The sequence below is a fragment of the Eleutherodactylus coqui genome, chromosome 8, assembly GCF_035609145.1.
Source record: "Eleutherodactylus coqui strain aEleCoq1 chromosome 8, aEleCoq1.hap1, whole genome shotgun sequence".
NCBI lineage: Eukaryota > Metazoa > Chordata > Amphibia > Anura > Eleutherodactylidae > Eleutherodactylus > Eleutherodactylus coqui.
Window position 1 is genome coordinate 133,985,062 of NC_089844.1, and position 19,783 is coordinate 134,004,844.

A 19,783-nucleotide genomic window follows, 5' to 3' on the forward strand; every position below is an offset into this window, starting at 1 on the left:
AGTCTGATAAAAAGAGAAAAGAAGTATTACTTTGTAGGTAACTTTATTAGTGATAACATAGTAACATAGTATGTAAGGTCGGAAAAAAAACAGCATATGTCCATCCAGTTCAGCCTATTTTCCCCCAATGTTGATCCAGAGGAAGGCAAAAAAAAAAACAATGAGGTAGAGTCAATTTCCCCCAAAAAATTCCTTCCCAACTTCAATCTGGCAATCGGAATAATCCTGGATCACCAACACTTCTGAAGTAATCAGTGATATAACATGTATTATTGTATCGCTCAAGAAAGGCGTCCAGACCCCTCTTCAACTCTTTTATCGAATTTGCCATGACCATGTCCTCAGGCAGAGAGTTCCATAGTCTCACTGCTCTTACAGTAAAGAACCCCCCTTCTATGTCGGTGTAGTAACCTTCTTTCCTCTAGATGTAGAGGGCGCCCCCTTGTTACAGTCACAGTCCTGAGTATAACTGGATGATGGGAGAGGTCTCTGGATTATCCCCTGATATAATATACATACTTATTAGGTCGCCTCACAGAAGTCTTTTTTTCTAAACTAAATAATCCCAATTTTGATGACCTCTCTGGGTATTGTAGTCCGCCCATTCCGTTTATTACTTTAATTGTCTTCCTTTATACCCCCTCAAGCTCTGATATCTCCTGCTTGAGTACCGCTGCCCAAAACTGTCCACAATATTCCATGTGTGGTCTGACCAGTGACTTGTAAAGAGGAAGAACAATGTTCTCATCATGTGCCCCTAGACCTCTTTTGATGCACCCCATGATCCTATTTGCCTTGGCAGCAGCTGCCTGACACTGGTTGCTCCAGTTAAATTTACAGTTAACTAAAATCCCCAAGTCAGGAAGCTTAATTCACACGAGCGCATAAATGGCAAGGTTTTTAGGGCCGACCGACATACACGACCATCTGAGGCATTGGTTTCCAATGCATTCGTTCACACGGACGAATATATGGTGCCTAAATATGTTGGACCATCAAAAATGGAGCACACGCGACCGAAATATGGGCGGCTTATATACGATGGCTAAAAAGATAGTTCTGGAACTATCTTTTGCTCAATATACGGCACCTCCTGTAGACTCCTATGGTAGCTGTAAAAAAAAAGGGAGGGGGAGGCATTTTAGCAGCATTCAAAGCTGCGAAAAGCTTACATAGTTATTGGAAGGCAGAGCGAGGCTTTTCCGGGGTGCGGTGTATTTTTAGCTAAAAACCTCTCTCCCGGTCGTGTGAATGGGCGAGAAAATGCTGGGAGTGACTGCAGAACAGCGGGTATTCATGCAATTTTACGGCGCAACCGAGAAACCGCAGGAACGTGTATACTCGTCTGAAAGAGCCCTTACATAGTGGTTTCCTATTTAGGCCGGCTTCACACGGCTGATATAATTACGCAATATTTGTGCGTTGCGAGATACACGAATCTCACATAACTATGAACCCCATTATTTTGAACAGGGTCATACACATGAGTGATGCTTTTCTTCATTGCACTGCGATGCGATGCTATGTGTGAACAAATTGCAGCATGTTCTATCTTGTGTGTGCTCTCGCATTGCACCGCCCATTGTTTTCAATGGGGCTGGCGGCAGCATCGCCTCATGCGCAAAGTGCACGCGATGCAAGGTCTCCCATTGATAACAATGGGAGAAACTCTGCGAACCTACATCGCCGAAGTTTTCACAAGAAAACACCTTGCAACCTCGAGGATTTCATAAGGATGCGAGGTTCACGGCCTCATATTACGCTCACCCGTGTGAAGTTAGCCTTAGTGTGTAATGGTGACATGTATTTCCTCTGCCCAGGTGCAGAACCTTACATTTATCAGGGTTAAACCTCATTTGTCACTTTTCTGCCCAACCCCCGATTTTTCCAGATCCTCTTGCAACCACATTCTGTCCTCTCTTGTGTTAATTGCTTTTCATAATTTTGTATCATACACAAATTTGCTATTTTACTGTGCAATCCTTCTACCAGGAAATAATAATTAATAAGTATAATAAAAAGAATAAGGCCCAAAACCGACTCCTGTGGTACCCAACTAGTAACGATGATTCCTCCAATACTGACCCCTGTGGTACCTCACTGGTAATGGTGACCCCTCTAATACCGACTCCTGTGGTACCCCACTAGTAATAGTGACCTCTCCAGTACTGACCCCTGTGGTACCCCACTAGTAAAGGTGACCTCTCCATTACTACCCCATGTCATACTCCACTAGTAACAGTGACCCAATCAGAGTATGTACCATTAATAGCCACCCTCTGCTTTCTATTACTGAGCCAGTTACTTACCCACTTACACACATTCTCACCCAGACCAAGCATTCTCATTTTATATACCAACCTTTTATGCGGCACAGTGTCAAACACCTTGGAAAAGACCAGATATTCAAGATCCAGTAACTCTCCCTGGTCCCGTCTAGAACTTACCTCCTTGGAACTGATCAGGTGGGTGTTACACCCAGCGATCTCTCATAAACCCGTGCTGATACTGAGTTATACAGCTATTCCCTGCCTATTTTTTTTTACACACCTAAATACGCAGTGATCACTACAAATTTATGTGCACAAAAAAAACACAGAACGGTGAAAAAGATTTTTCCTCCATATGGCCCGTTTCAAACAGTCGAGATTCTCGCATGAGAATTGTGCATTGAGAGACGCACAAATCTTGCACAAATATGAACCCCATTATTTGAATGGGGTGATACACATGAGCGATAGCGGCATGTAGTGTCCTTGGGCGTGCCCTTGCCTTGCATTGCCCATTGTTTTCAATGGGGCCGCCAGCAGCATCACACCATGTGCTAGGTGTATGCGAGTCCGATGCGATGCCAGGTTTCCCATTGAAAACAATGGAAAACACTCCACGATCCTCTGCCGTGGCTGTCATTCGTGCCAGAGGATTTTTACTTTCCCGAAGTGATGCAAGGCGGTTTTGATACAAAAACGCCTTGCTCCACAACAGAAATCGCATGTTGGCGAGTGCGATATCACGCTGAGTTTCATGGCCCGATATCACACTTGCCCGTGTGAACGCAGCCTAAATCCTGATGGGATCTTAATTGATTCGAATAAAAGGTGTGTTTTATGGATGCTGGATCCTCTCTTCTTTCTCTGTGTAATGTAAGGAACACAGTGGAAGAAGCGGTGAGCGCCTGATGGCCGTATGCAGCTGCCAGTTGCCGCCCACTGACCCATTTCATAGGAATCCTATTAACTTTCCAGTAAATATGAGTCAAGGAGGGCGCCAAACAACTTTCAAGGCAATATATATTACAGTATAACGACTCACCTGGTGCCAGACATGTCACCCCAAGGTGAACATGTCAGCACCCAGTGTCCCGGTAGGCATATAGCATTTTCTTTCCAAAAATCCACTGAATTAAAATCACTGGAGAGCTGCAGATTTCACCAAAAATCCGTACCTCATAAGAGGTCGGATAGGACAAAGGTAGAGACAGAAAAAAACAGTAATCATGCGCTACTTCACATAGAAAAAAGACCGATTTTCTTAAAAGATTTCAACGGTCAATTGCAGATTAGAACCAAAAAAACATTTATTAGTACAATCAGAGGTCACAGCCTCATATAAAAAAACAGGTGATACTTGCGGAACAATATGCGACGCGTTTCGGCGTGCTAGACGCCTTTCTCAAAAATGTTTTTTTGGTTCTAATCTGCAATTGACCGTTGAAATCTTTTAAGAAAATCGGTCTTTTTTCTATGTGAAGTAGCGCATGATTACCGTTTTTTTCTGTTCATTAACTGTCCAGTATGTTTTGGCATTTGGGATTAAACTAGAGCTCCCAGAGGAAACCCACACAAGCCCTGGGAGACACCTGCAGATTTTGCCCTGGTCGGGTCTTAGGACCCCAATATTACAAGGCTGCAGTCTCAACCTCTGGGTCACCATGTTACCTTATTTTACTGCACACAATTATATATATATATATATATATAAATTCAACCCAATTGAATTCTAAGGCCATTCTGTGAAGTTCACCGCTGCTATGAGGCATTTCTATTGCCTTATATTATATTGCCTGTTCCCCCTGCTTATCCATTAGCTTCTACAACACCCAGGTGTGCAGCTGATGATAATGCGATGAATTATCATCTCATCCCTTGTGAATCTGTCTTCACTCCCCTTCAGCGTCTCACTCTACTTGTATTCTTGCAGGTGTTTGTCTGTCATGCACATTTCTACCGCCATTGTCTCCTCTCCACATTTGAACAGCAAGAAGTCTTTCTGCACGTGGAATCGAGCCCAACTACCATTTGTCATGTGAATAGTCAGTGCATCTAACTACAGGAGTCAGAACAATACGCATATCTAATATATTCCCCATAATATCATCGGCAGAGGAACAAACAATAGACTAACAAGGCATCACATCGCAATAAAACAATATATCATCATATATAAGAATGTATCAAATTGTTTTTAAAAGCATATACCATAAATATCAGAAAACATTAACACAAATACAAGTCGAAAGTACAGGGTGTCTCAAAAGTGTGTAAACGCCCATACAGAATGCACATGATTTGGCAAACAAGTGCGGGGGAAACGTGTTAAGTCATGTCACTAACAAGACAGCCATTTGGAATGCCGCCATTTTTAAAATTCAACTCTAATATCTCCAACGGGAAGGTAGGTGTGTGATAGGTAAAACTGGCAGATAATTTCACCAGAATACAATGGTAGACATGTCATCGCGGCAGATTTTAATCAACGGCACTCAACCACAACACCCACTATCCACAATGCAGTTGCCAAACTTCTTTCCATGTTTTGAGAAACAGGTTCTGTTGCTTACAAATCAAAATCTGGATGACCAAAAACCATTACTGATGAATGACGCCAGAATAGCAGTTGCTGATGTTTCATCAGTAATGGTTTTTGGTCATCCAGATTATGGTTTATCTACGACAGAACCTTTTGGAAAGCAGTTTGTCAGCTGCACTGTGGCTAATGGGAGGTCTGGTTGGGTGGTATTGATTGAAATCTATGGCAATGACGTGTGTGCTTTGGTCACCTGATATAAGGATGATCTGAACACGTTCTGCTTGAAATAATGCTATAATTCACATTGTCTGTAATGAAGAAAAATCACTTTGTTAACATTATGTTAAAATGAAGCCCACCATTGTTTTTCTAGTGAAATTCTCCACGCTGAAACTAGTCCATGGTCAGGGAAGAGGCTCAGAGAGGACAGCTAACCCTGGACTTATTGCAGTATAGCTGTATAAACCCCTTACCCACTATGCCACATAAAAAAAATTGTAAGGTTGTGCTGCTGGAACCTGTTGTTCTATGGGTTTCTAGGAGCACACCTCCAGAGGTGTGGGATAATTGAGCTGGCTGGGTGTGGATTTCTCCAGCCAGGCAATCCCCACTGGTCTGCTGCACATATATACCAGCCTTTGGCAAGAAGATACGGCTTTTCCTACACCCTGGGGTTTTGCTTTCATGCATGATGTGCTGTGTGTGCCTGTGCAGGTGGCCGAACATGTGTGTGAACAGTTCTGTTCTGCGTTGCATGTAATCCCTAGTGTGTTGGTGTGAGCTGTGTCCTAACTTGCTTTGGATCGTTTTCCATCCTGGGCAAGTTAGGTCCGTGGGTTCCAGCGTGGGGCCATCCCTATTGGGATGATAGCCCCGCTTGCAGGCAGGATTCATGCAGTAAGTAGTCTTGTAAAACTAGGGACCCACGAGACAACCCTTGTCGGCAGGCTTGTGGGCTTAAGTATCTTGACCAAAATATGAACCAATACCTTGTACCATATCTATTCCATCCGATTATGCATGCAAGTATGCTAGGTGAGTGTTTTGAGCATTTGTCAGTCGTTGGTTTATGTCTGTCCGTGAGCCCCGTTCGCAGTTCTCGAGTTCATATATGAAGGAGAAGTGATAGTAATGAGCCAGCAGGCTGGTCCTAATGCCTGCAGCCTGTTAATTTACGTTATGTGTTTGATAATGCTATACTGAAATAATCGTTCCCTGTCAGAAAGAACCCTGTACATAGCACTCATCATGAGTGGTTTATTCTCAAATGCAGAAGTGCTGCTTCTGGATTTGAGTAGTTGCTAGGGAATCATGTGATATCAGTAATGATGTCCCAGGGATTCCCTATGCAGATGGGGTGCTTGGAGCTTGGAGAGAGAAAGCAATTTGCATCCTCTCTGCATGTCTGTGAATACAGATCACTGCTAACAGTGAGCTAATGGGCTGTTATCATGTATACCAGGTATATACTATTTCTTTTTGGAGACAACAGGGAACACATAGATATTGTATTCACTGCTATCCTGTGCCCCCAAGTAAAAAAACAAAGAAAATACAATAAAATATTTAAAAAATATATGTTAGGGCCACTGGCATCTCCTACCTTCTCCAGCCATTGGTTGTGGTCAGTGCCATAACCCCAGTGTGATGTGCAGAAGACAGCAACATCTTGTCAAGTTACTAGTCTTCATGACTCAGTCAGTCAAGATGGATCTGGACTAGAGATGAGCGAACGTGTTCTTAACGAACACTTACGCACCCGGACACCGGCTTTGCCGAGGACTTCAGTGTCCGCTCGTAAAGCTTCGGCGGGCGCCGGGGGGCGGGGAGAGGCGCGGCGGCGCAGGCGGCAGCAGCGGGGAACAGGGGGGAGCCCTCTCTCTCTCCCTCTCCCCCCCACTCCCCGCCGCACCCCCCCGCGCTGCCACGGCGACCCCCGAACTTTTTTCGCCCGAGCACGGAATTGCTCGCAAAGTTCGGTGTTCGGGCGAAAAGGGGCGGAGCCGAACACGTTCGCTCATCTCTAATCTGGACTGCTTGTAAACCTTGAGTGTATTTAATACATGTATAACGAAAAAAGTTTAATACCGTGTTAGCCAAAAGAGCAAAATGTGATTGTTCTCAGTAAGAGAGACCAAGTAATTTTGTTGATATGATACTTTTTAATGGCTAACAAAAACATATGAAAGTTACTATACTTAAAGGCAATTTCAAATCTCAGCATCACAGAAGCCTTTGGGAGTACAAGTTTAAAGCCATCCTTGACATTCTCAAAAAGGGAATGAACCTCGAAGGGGGCTTTTTCCATCAGTGGAGAATATGAGAAATCTTGAGCAGAGATAACACGCTGGCCTGGTGACCCCCCACAGCAATTTAGAGACCATAAAACTTTCACATCCTTATCAATGGACTAATTAATTAAAGGGGTTGTCCCGCAAAAGCAAGTGGGTCTATACACTTCTGTATGGCCATATTAATGCATTTTGTAATGTACATTGTGCATTAATTATGAGCCATACAGAAGTTATCAGAAGTTATTCACTTACCTGTTCCGTTGCTGGCGTCCTCGTCTCCATGGTGCCGTCTAATTTTCAGCATCTAATCGCCAGATTAGATGCGCTTGCGCAGTCCGGGTCTTCTTCTTTTCTGAATGGGGCCGCTCGTGCCGGAGAGCGGCTCCTGGTAGCTCCGCCCCGTCACGTGCCGATTCCAGCCAATCAGGAGGCTGGAATCGGCAATGGACCGCACAGAAGAGCTGCGGTCCACCGAGGGAGAAGATCCCGGCGGCCATCTTCAACCGGTAAGTAAGAAGTCACCGGAGCGCGGGGATTCAGGTAAGCACTGTGCGGTTTGCTTTTTTAACCCCTGCATCGGGGTTGTCTCGCGCCGAACGGGGGGGCTGTTGAAAAAAAAACAAAACCCGTTTCGGCGCGGGACAACCCCTTTAAGTATTTACTCCTCTACTCATCCTGTTGTGGTATTTTTTTTAACAGCTAATTAATCACACCTTTTCATATATGTGTGTGTGTATATATATATATATATATATATATATATATATATATATATATAAATAAAAAAAATATATATACCTCTTTGGATCTATTTCATTTAGCCTGAGGAAGAACCCTGAGTAGTTTTGAAAGCTAACATTAACATCATGTATTTTTGTTAGTCATTAAAAGGTATCATATCTACAAGATTACTTAATACATGTATAGAATGAACTAACAACCTGGGTACCTAAAACCCACCCGGGTTGCTGTTTTAGGTTTTCAACAATTTTCGTGGTGTCCTTCAAATATGTAGGCGTTGTTTTACATATATGGCTTAAAAAAACAATTGTCATAGTGTGGGAGATTTGATGTTATGGAATAATGGGCCTCCCTGGTGGATTGTTTGCATCTTTATGTATTTTTGGTATACAACAGTACACATGTATTTGTTGTTGTGTACACAAAATGAATTCTTGCTTCTATTTGGTAAACATATATAACACTTGGTTGCATAAATCCCCTTATTGTGCCACATAGTCACCTGTTGGTTCCTGCAGTAGTGTTCTGTATTTTCATTAGAAAGTTGTCCAATACAGTCCTGTTCGCACGTCTCTGTATCCAATATGACTCCCTCCCTGTCTACAGGACATATTGTAATTAGTTGCTTCTGTTGTCGTTCCCTTAATGCTTTCATTTCCGTAGCAGATAGATTATGTTTAAACCCCACTTTTGTAAGGGCATGCAGATCTTTTTCAACTGCATGGCTAAAGGTCAATGACTCCCATCCCATCTCCTGTTTAGGAAATTTCTTGGATTTCAATTTAAAGTCCATGATATTGATTGCTCTCACATTTATCCAAGGATATGTTACGTGCAAATTTCAAAACTTTACTTAAAAGGAAAATATGGTCATCATGTAGAGGTTTGAAACTTAAAGGAATATTCTGGGCTTTCTAAACTGATGACCTATCCACTGGACAGCTGACCAGTAGCTGATGGACGGGGACCGCCGCTCGGAACTGCAACGGGCCGGACATTGTCATCAGCAGTCAGTGCAAAAAGTGGGAGTGCTGGCTTTACTCTTATTGAAATCAATGGCAGCGCCGCGCTTTTCTTACACTTCCTGCTTGTCTTATGGTCAGGACATCACGTCCTGTCCTGACCATAAGACAAGCAGGAGTTGTAAGAGATGTTGTATTTAATGTAGCTATACAGTGAGGGCCCTGAGGTTAGGTGCTCTATCTGATCCACTTATCCCCATGATCTAAGGCCCATTTAGACACAACGATTATCGCTCAAAAGATGTCTTTTGAGCGATAATCGTTGTGTCATTTACAACGCAAGATGATCGCTCAAGTTGAGCGATCACCCTGCACTGCCAGCAGAGGATGCAGAAGACAAGTGGGGCGTCCCCACTTGTCTTCTGCATCCAGCTGTTCCCTGCTCCGAGCGCCGGCTGTTATATAGCCAAGCGCTCGGAGCAGAGGATGCAGAAGACAAGCCTATTATTTTTTCCTCTGACATGATTTAACTTGTTTGGGTACCACAAGCTGTTTACATAGTGCCCTCAGTACCGCCCACATTGCTTTGTTTGCCCCGGTGAGCTACCTTGAATTTCTTTTGCTTAATATTATTGGCTTGTATGAATGCATTTTGTTTATGGTTATTCATCTTCCTCTACTCAGACCTAATGATGACACATACATTCCAAAGTAAATGTCGGATTAGCCCGTCATTGTAGCTGCAGCAGCTGAATCTAGTGTAGGCAAACCTTCTGTGAGCAGAAATAATAATTTATTGCATTAGGGAATTGCGGTTAATGTTCCAGAAAGGACACTCAGATAGATGGACTGCATTATTTCCAGGTGTGTTATACTATGTGAACATGCATTTTATTGTTCATCTAATATCCCTTATGTCTAGTTTGTCCTTAGTTTTATATAGGATTGCACACAGTGCATGCTAATACTCAAGTACAGGACTGACTGGAGAAGAACTTTTTCTGTGACCTTCTTGAAGGTCAGCGAGGTGCTACGGTTGCTGGTCATGGTTGGTAATGCTCTCTCTTACTTCCTCCTCCCCACGACTATCAGCATTCTTTGGGTCCCCATTTTCTGTGTGGCAAATGCTGCACTCTTCCTTCATCTGCTGTCTGCCCGTAGGCAGGGCCACATTAAGGCTTTCCACAGTACGGAGTAGTCAATTATGATAGTGTTACCCTTTAGTAACACCAGGCAATGCAAAAATATAGCGGGTCATAGGCCATGCCCTTTGTATCCTCTCACAGTAAAGTAATAGTGCAAGCTAGTGACCCCTTCATAGTAATAGTATATCTATAAATGATAGTCAGTTAACAGCTCTACATAGTGACATTAATTACAATGTGGTTACCTCCAGTGATCACAGGCGATTTCATCTCTGATTGGTGTCATTCTCTTTCCCTTTTCTATCCACACCAAAACCATCACCATTAGTAATAATACTTACTCTTCTGCCCCAATATTAAAAATGACCCCCTTTTGCTCTCATAAGTAATAATGCCCATTTTCTGCCCCCATAGTTGATAATCCTGCCTTTTGGGTCCCACCTATAAATAATGCCCCTCTTCTGCCCCTGTAATAAATAATGCCATTCTTTTCGATCCCATAATAGATCAGGCTGCCACTTCTGCCCCCATAAGTTATGCAACCAATTCTGACCCTGTAATGCTCCGCTATTAATGATGCTACAGTTTGTGTTCCTGTAGGTAATAATGCCACCATTTTTTAGCCCCTTCATTTATAATGCCATTAACAATGCTGTGTTTTTCTACCCTGTTATTAATAATGCTGCCTTTTCTGCCTCTGTAGGTAGTAATGCCACCTTTTTATGCCCCATAATTAATAACACCACTTCTTTCTGCTCCTGTAATTAATGCTGCCATTTCTGCCCCCACTAATAATAATGCTGCCTTTTTTGCATCCCTTATTAGATGTCCCTGTTTTCTGCTGGTTTAAATAAACTAAATATACTATACTCGCCTCCCTGCAAAGCATCCTCATGTTGCTCCAGACCACTTCTTTGAGCATTCTTCCTTCTGGGCTCAGCACGGTCATGTAGTACGTGCTGTTACATGTGCCTAGTGCCAGTCACATGTCATGGCACATGTCACATGAGCGCCCTGATCTCCAGCCATCTACCCTGACCTCCTGCCAGATTGCCGTATTTCATGAACTCTGTCTGTCCTGACATTGATCTAATATACTGATTATGTCATTGCCTGTTCCTTTGGTACCACACTTCGGTGCTTTTTGGCCCATCTGAGTTAGCTGTCATTGCACTGAGATTACTTCTGGGGAAACAACCTAGGAATTCCCTGCAGCATAGACCAGGTCCTTCAAAAAGGAGTTCAAGGTTAATGACCAAGGAACCCCTTAGAGCATCTTTTATGAGTAGCCCAAAGCCACATCAGTCAGTGATACAATGAATGCACACCTGCTGTGTTGGAGGGGGAAAAAGATTTCAGTCGTGTGCTGACTCACTAAACGACGATATCGCCTCTGTGTGAACCCACAGGAGTAATAGTCATTGGGACAACTGTCATCCCTTCTAAAAGTACCATAGTGGTATGTTCACACGGCGGTTTTCGACTGGTGTGGTTTTGGATGCGAAAATGCTGTGGAATTTGCCAAGGGTCTCCATAGAAATCAATAGAGGGTTCGCAAATGTGCATGCAATACGCAAGGAGATGCGTGAAACACTGTGTAATTGCGCAAGAATAAGAACATTATAGGAACTCATTAGCTGTTTCAATCAGTATGTGTGTGTGTGTCCTGCGGTCAAAAAAACATGCCCCATGGGCAGAAAGAGCGCGGTAAAGAACACCGAGTGAAGCCGGCCTAACTGTGTTTTGCCTTAAAATGTCTTTGTGTGGCCAACTGGGCACTGTGTCTGAGCTGCTGCTGAAGTTGTAGGCCGGTATAAGCAATTTCCTTTAGTGCATTGCTGAAGGAGCAGGAATAGATGGTCATTGTGTGACAGACAGCCGGGGTCACCAATCACAGCTTACCTGTAGAGAAGAGGCCGGAGGAATTAAGGATGGAGCCAAGAAATGAACTACAGAAGTGAGTGGTAAAGTGGTTAGTGGGCTCGGCGTTGTGTATTACATGTGTGGAGGGGATGGGGTGGAGTGAAACGCAGAATATATTAGACATAAGAGCACTTGGGAATGGTAGCAAAGAGAGGGACAGAAGTAATTAACAAGGTTTTTCTATCTTACAAAGTGATAGCATTTCGCTGGGATAATCCATTACTTTATGATCGTTGGCGGCCCGGCCTCTGAGACCCCCACCAATCCTGAGAATGAAGGGGCCACAGCACTGGTGTAGTGCTCTGTCCCACCCTAGGTCTTTCCCTGAACAGCAATGTTTCCAGCTATCTGGCTGTGCAGGGCAAAACAGTGCCGGAGACGCAGCACTACACCAGCCCTACATCCCTTCATCATCAGGTTGTCTGAGGTTGGACCCCCACGAACATAAAGCGATAGCTTATCCTAGAGATACATTTCAGCATTTTTTATAATTGGAATAAGGACATTTTTGAAATCCAACATATCTGAGCCTTCTTTCTGCCAGCGTCTTGGAGGAGAGTTGGATAACCACCCGCACACATTAGATATCGCTCTGTCCAGGCGAAATAGAGTTCAGCCTACTTACATCTAAGTATGGCGACTTTTACAGGTAAATTGTTTCCTATATCATGGGCTATACATACTATATATGGGTTCTAGAACTAGATAATATTGGTTTTGTTATGTGTATCTATGATTAGCCTTTTCTAGCAGGTTATGTGAGACTAGAATAAAAGTAGTGCTTTTCTTGAAACAGCATCACTCTTGTTCACGGGCTGCAATTGGTATGTCAGTACTTACTGGAGTTAGGCCAATTCACATCTGCGCCTGTGGCTCCAGCAGATTTCCATTGTTCGGCTCTATCCTCTGAGCCAAACAATGAAAATATCATCATGTGTATTCACTGCATATTTTTAATGCTCCTATAGACTTGCATGGGCGATTTTGATCCGTGATACGGAACAAAATAGGATATGCTGTTATCATTTTCACATGTGTGAAAAACACATGTTCAAAAACCTCAATGTAAGTCAATGGGGTTTAAGTAGTCCATATTACATGTGTAAAAAATATTGACATAGGGGCGGTCTCAGACGGCCGGAGGCGCAACTACGTCCACCGCTATAGAGTATAGTTGTGCCTGAACGAGGTTATTCTTTGGCTGTTCAAACTCCATATCAGAGCGCAGGAGTTTGAAAAAAAAAAACGCGGGAAGATAGCTGCTGCCTGATCTTTCCCGCACGTAGTATTCACTACATGCGGGAAAGATAGATCAGGTCCTATCTTTTCTCGGCCGTAGTATTAACGGCCAAAAAAGAACTAATGAAAATGAAACCACTGAAATCCCATTGAAACCAGTGGTTTGGTTTTGTCTCGTTATGCGGCCATGATTATCACGGTCACATAATGTGATAAGACAGTGTTCGTCCAAAACCGCCCTTATACGGATTTAAAATACGCTCATGTGAATGAGCCCTTATGCCTTTGAAATATAAGGGTTAAATCCTTTTAGGTGCGGATTTGGCCACTATGGATTTGCCACGGATTTTGCTGCAGGTTTTCCGCTGCAGACAGCATCCTGTTCTACGATATACTTCTTCCTTTTACTTGCTTCTCCTGCTTTACCTTCACCCTCATAACCCCCTGCCGCCCTTCCACCAGTCTAAATATCTCAGATATGCTGACACATCACACAGCCATCTGTGAGCCAATTACATCAAAATGATGTTTTAAAGGATCATTTCCAGAATTATTTCCGACACATAAGGAACACATTGCAGAAATCTAGGATCACATAGAAGCATTCTTTCCACACACAAATTTACTTGACACTCGATATGTAGGAAATAAAGCAAAAAACATCCAAAGAGTCAGGTAAATCCTTTTTTTTTATTGAATGTGTTTCCATGTTGGAAAGGTGTTTACAAGGCAGGAGCCTGCTCCTTTGCCACAAAGAAAAGGAATTTAGGATGTGGTGTAAGTAGATACAGTAATTGCTTCATTGATCAGAGTCAGAATGTTTGGAATCAAAGTCTAAATAAAATTTTTCTGGGAAGGATGGAGAGGGGAAAACGTTTGGGTGGGCATCGGGATTCACGAGGCACTGCAGAGGAAGGCGGACAGTAACTGCATTCATACAGCTACAGTATGTCACCGGCACTTGCCCACAGCTGATACTTGTAATGTTGCTCCTTTCTCCTACCCAAGTGATTTACCTTCTCCTACTTGCACCCTACAAACGTGTCTCGTGAACAGACCCTTGGTATAGTTCGTTATATCTATAGGTGGACGTGTAATAAAATTGGGCTGTGCCCCTCTGCTAGTTTTTAACACTGTTTTGTGTAAAGCAAAATGAAAACTTTTCAGCAGGTGCAAATCTAAGGTTTTACGCGTTCCCTCGAAGCCTCATTACCACAATATTTCCAAAGCCGAAGAAAGTAAAAAAACGAGGGAGTGCTGTTTAGCAAAATGCACCCAAAATGTTGTCACAAATTGCATCTAAATATGCAGCACATGGTGTGCACCAATTCTTGTGTGTCTAAGATACTTTCTATAACTAACTTGTAAAAATGTAGTTTTGAAATATATTTTTAAAAAAAGGGGGTAGGTTAAAATAAGATAAAAAATGCACTAGGTTAAAGGTGTTGTCCACTTATAAACTACTGGTTGCCTATCCTTAAGGTAGGCCATCAATAGTAGATTGACAGGGGTCTACCACCCAAGACCCTCACTGATCAGCTGTATATCACACAAGCATGCTCATGCACTAAGCTGATTTCTGCAGTTTGCAGACAGCTCCATTCCCACCTTATTGGCCAAGTTTGGTATTATATACAAAGATCCCACTCACTTCAATGGATACGTAGCTTACAATACCAAGCCTGGCCACTGCAGTGGGAACAGAGCTGTCTGCTTCCTGTAGAAATCAACTCCGTGCATGAGCGCACTGGTCAGGTGAACAGCTCATCGTCGTGGAACCTGGGCAGCAAACTCCCACCAATCTATTATTGATGATCTACCCTAATAAATAGTTTACAACTGGACAACTCCTTTAATTAAACACCTACAGCATTTTTGGAGTCAAAATATATTGGCATATGCTGACACCAGCCATTATACAGCGTATGGAAAAATGACTAAACGTACCTAGTGAGTTTACCAAATATATTATACCTTGTACAGTCATATAATACATCTGGTACAGTCTGCCCAGTTTACTTAGTAGAAGTGTTGTCGCAAACCTTGCTGATCCTGGGAAAGATCTGGGATCACCACACAAGGTATCCTCTCAAAACTTATTTGTATTGGGGTATCAGGCCCTGTTCACATCATGTTGATGCTCTCAGCGGCGTTCAAATGCATTCCTTGGTATATCCAATGACTTTAATGGACCAGACATAGTCCCAAAGAGTATCATTTCCACTATGTTTATTGGAAGATCTATGTTAGATTTTTCTACGTAGATCAGCCACAATAATTTGCAGCAGAAATCTGAGACGGAGCTCTGCTGTGGACCTGCATGCAGATTTAGCCCAATTCATTGGGACAAATTTGGGTGCAGCCCCCCAACGTAGGCTGCGGGGAAACTGCATCAAGAGTTGACATATCAATCCTTTTTTTTGTAGGGCGCAAATTTTAAAATCTGCACCGTATTAACTATGGCATTGATTCCTCTTAACTTCGTTAGGATGTACAAATGGTGTGGATTCTGGAGTGTAATCTATACTGCAATCCGTGCCAATAAACCTCTGTGTGAATGGGACCTCATTGTATTAATAAATATCCCTTTCCTTTGCATCAGTTTTTATAGATTTCCTGTAATATGTAGCAGATTTGTGTAAGACACAGCTTCCCCCAATGGGACAAGTGAGGCTGCTCTAACATGGGCGCATTCTCATTGCGCAATATTCCCGCACATTACATGCGATGCCAACGACCCATTGGTTTCTATTGGGCCACTCACACCAGCATTTATTTGCACACCTAAAAAAAAAAATCGCAGCATGCACAATCTTGGCGCTTATTACCTGCGCATACACGCTAAGATAGTGCATGGGGATTGGCGGCACACAGCAAGTACGCATGTCACAGCGAGACTCTTGCGTGCAGCACGCCAGCGCTCTTGCTCACGTCAGCCCAGCCCGGCTTTCTGCTTTTTTACAATCTCACATAAAACGGATACGTATTTTCCACATATATTTACCATACGTCAATCAAAAAAGGTGCCCCCCCAAAAATGGCAAAATCAGCAATTCGTTGACTGCTGTGTTAAGATAGTCAGCAGACACGGTTAATTCCTTCTGGTTGCACAGCGAAATATGCACCGTATCCCACAGTAGTGAATCGTCTGTTTACTTCCATTTTAATCTAATTGCTCACTGGATGCGGCACATTTTTCCTGTTTACCACTTTCCATAAAAGCCCTACAGATTTTATTTTTTTTCTTTAGCAGATGAGTGGATGTGGGAACTCTGAAGCAACGGACACAAAGAAAACAGCTGTGTCGACCAAATATTCTATACATATGATACACACTAAATAAACAGTACAGAAATGTACCGAAGGTGGTTAAAATTACACATATATTACTACAAAACACACATTGTATTACACACCCCTTCACCGCTACGTGTGAGCAGCAGCAGCGAGCAGGTCCTGTCTAATGTATGATAATAGAAGATAATATACCGGCTTGTATGTTACACTATTTTGCATATCACAACACTTTTTACACACTCCGACGGTAGTCAATAGTCAAGTCAATAATTGTTTTTTTTCCCGTTAAGAGGCAGCGTATGCCGTGTCGTGCTGTTTGGCAGAAGCTGGGTTACTGTACATAGCTCTGCAGGTCTTGATTGCTACAAACAATCCATACAGTTCCATATTATGTTCTGCAAGTCAGAATGAAGGTGCTATGTTTTCGGGGCTGGTAGGTTTTCTTTTTTTGCCCAGTAGAAGTTAACAGTGGCCTTGCTGGAAGCGGGATGGTTATCTCTTTATCCTTGTTCACCAATGTCAAGAATTACATTTGGGGCCCATGTTGAGGGGCATACGTATTCCGTAATATCATGCTATATAGTATGGGCGGATTTTGAAATCTTGAGACAATTTTTTGAAGCTGTTCAGAATTTTCAATGACCACTTAAAAATAATTATCTGAGGGCAAAAAGCTTAGTATATATTCTTAGAGCTTAGACATGTTTCCCATTGCAGGTCCGTCATGGTAACTGAGCAGTGTTTGGGTTACACAACACATATCCCATGTTCCAGTCCAGTCAAAATATTTTTGAAACATAAGGTAAAGCCATCTGGCATAATAGTTCAAGACAGAAAAAAATGTACGGGAACCTTGTAGTGTGGAACCAAGGCCTCATAACTGAGTGACACCAGGTCACAGCTTGAGAATGATCCAAGTCCTTCTTAAATCTTTATGCATTGTCTGTAAGACGTAGTAGACCCCCATTAATGAGGTGTAAAGACATGTTTAGGGGTTAGTTGGCTGGCAGGACATGGGTGACATTGTCTCTTGCTTTGTGAGAAAGGGCATTGTAATCCTATTGATGGATAATTAATGTTTTCACCCAATCAGTGGGCGAAACTCTATTAGACCATTTTAAAGAAGTGTTCTTCTGCGTAAGTGGATCTTGTCTAAGCTGCACCCTTCACATCCTTGCTCTCACCCAGACTCTCAATCTCCGGTGATGCCAACATGTGCGTAGTTCCAAGCATTGGAGGTTGTGTATATACAGAAATAAAGTTCCCTATCCTAGACAACCCTCATGGTTTCACACATTTTCCTTTTTTTTCTTTGCGCTGTAGTTTCCTCAGGCGCCTGGTCCAAGCGTCCCTCCATTGGATCACCATGCTGTTTTTGTCAGCAGTAAGTCCTGGCCTATCACCTTGACCCTCGCTACTGCCCATCACTAAGTATCGGCGGCTCAGCAAGATCTTTGGACATTTGCAAGACAGATCTTTTATGTGTATCCAAAGTACATTATCTCCACGTTTTACCCTGTCGTCTCGGCATTTGTAGACCGAAAGAACATTGACAGTAAACTTTGCCCAGGAACCAACCATCTCCATCTCCAGAACGTTCACTTGCACCACTGTATGAAAAAAAGTTTAGAAAAGGCATCGTTATATATTTATGACGTAACTCAACCTTAACACCTTAAGTTTCGAGGCATCTAAGAGAGTGTTAATTATCCGTTTCATTATATAAATTTAACCCTTTGCCCGTATATCACTGAGATAACAGTATTGCAGGGCAGGAGCTTCATTCACATAAGATAATAACCTTGATTTATCATCCAGGCACATAATATCTCTTGTTTGGACTAAATGAGGTACCAAATACGGAGGTTATAATATGAGCCCACTGCCCCCCACTTCCAAAAAAAGCTCTATTTATCAGTGGGGGGTCTTTGTCTTTCTGACAGGGACAGCTTGGGGAGGCCTGGTTCAGACTTTCTCGTCTCTCAGACCCATAACGCCTTCTCTATTCTCCGCACGCCAAGAGTCCCTGCCATACATCAATGTGTTGCTTCCCCTCTGCGCTCAGGATGAATGGTCACCGTGTCACACTGATTAGGGGCCATCAGTCTACGTCCAATGGTTGCACAGCCAGGTGATTATTAGCATCTCATTAACATATGGTTCCCTCCCATGGATTTTTTTTTTTATTTTTTAAGGGAGGGCGGCGATATCCTCTTTAACATTTCTGGCAGCCAGAGAAAGGGATAGGAATGAAAAGAAATAGGGAGAGGGAGGTATGTGAAATAGAGGTGGAATCAGACCATCCCATGAATTAGAAGGCGAGAGAGTATTCTCTTCTCTCACCCTAATGAGGATACAGTCCTTTTATAACCCAGTGGCATCTCCCCTCACTGTGCCTCTCTTAACTCTTCTGTGGCTGAACAGTCCTGGAATGTCAATGCTCTGGCTGTCAAAGGGCCGGCAATGGAAGGACCCACACACAAATAAACTAAATCACTGGGTATATGTTAGATTATATAAGAATAGTGTATAAACATCTTCAGGGGGCACATTATTTCACACTTGCTTGTCAGTTTCTGAACTTTACGTGACCCAAGTACGAGATCTATAAAATGCATCTTGAGCTCACATTTGGAAATTAGTGTATAACATTCCTCTGACCCCTTGTACCAGTATTTGCATTGAGGCCTTTGATTAGTAATCAGTCACTGACCTTATAGCTATTCTAGCCCACGAAATACTAAACTGATCTAAAGCTCTCGCCTATTCCGTCTTATTGACTAAGTATTGTACATATGTTCAATGAAAAGCAGCTTTGGAAGGATGGAAAACACACGTGGCCTGATAACAACCCTTTGCTGTAGTTGAAGCTACATAGGGTCAAGTTCCTAAAGGGGAAGCAATAGGCTAATGTGCTCTGCTGTATGACAAAACACAAGCAATATAAATAATTGAAATGTCTCATGGTTTTATGTGAATACATTTCATTCATTGAAGGCAACATTTTAGACAACTTTTATTACTGCAGTACATTGAAACTGCATGCTACTACACACAGATAAGAAGCTTATTATCACACATTGGTTAAAGGGGTTGTCCAGTTGTAAACTATTTGTGGCCAATTCTTAAGGATAGACAATCAATAGTAGATTAGCAAGGGTCTACTATCTGGACCCTGTGCTGATCAGCTCTTCATCAGGCCAGTGCACTTATGCACTAAGCTGATTTCTGAAGGAAGCAGACAGCTCCATTCTCTCTGCAGTGGCCAGACTTGGTATTACAGGCAAAGTCCCCTATTTAAGTGAATGACCTGCAATACCAAGTCTGGCCACTCCAGTGAGAATGGAGCTGTCTGTACCAGCTCAGTGCATAA

General features: G+C 42.8%; 1 protein-coding gene across 1 annotated transcript in view; it reads right to left on the minus strand.

Moving 5' to 3' along the window:
* Positions 1 to 13,784: 13,784 nt before the first annotated feature.
* The window catches only part of NTN3 (netrin 3), an 82,554-nt gene continuing 76,555 nt past the window's right edge, over positions 13,785 to 19,783 (minus strand). The window contains exon 7 of the mRNA XM_066576442.1: positions 13,785 to 18,020. Within this exon, the coding sequence (XP_066432539.1) occupies positions 17,692 to 18,020 (329 nt within the window). The 3' untranslated portion in view covers positions 13,785 to 17,691. The remainder of the gene's footprint in view (positions 18,021 to 19,783) is intronic.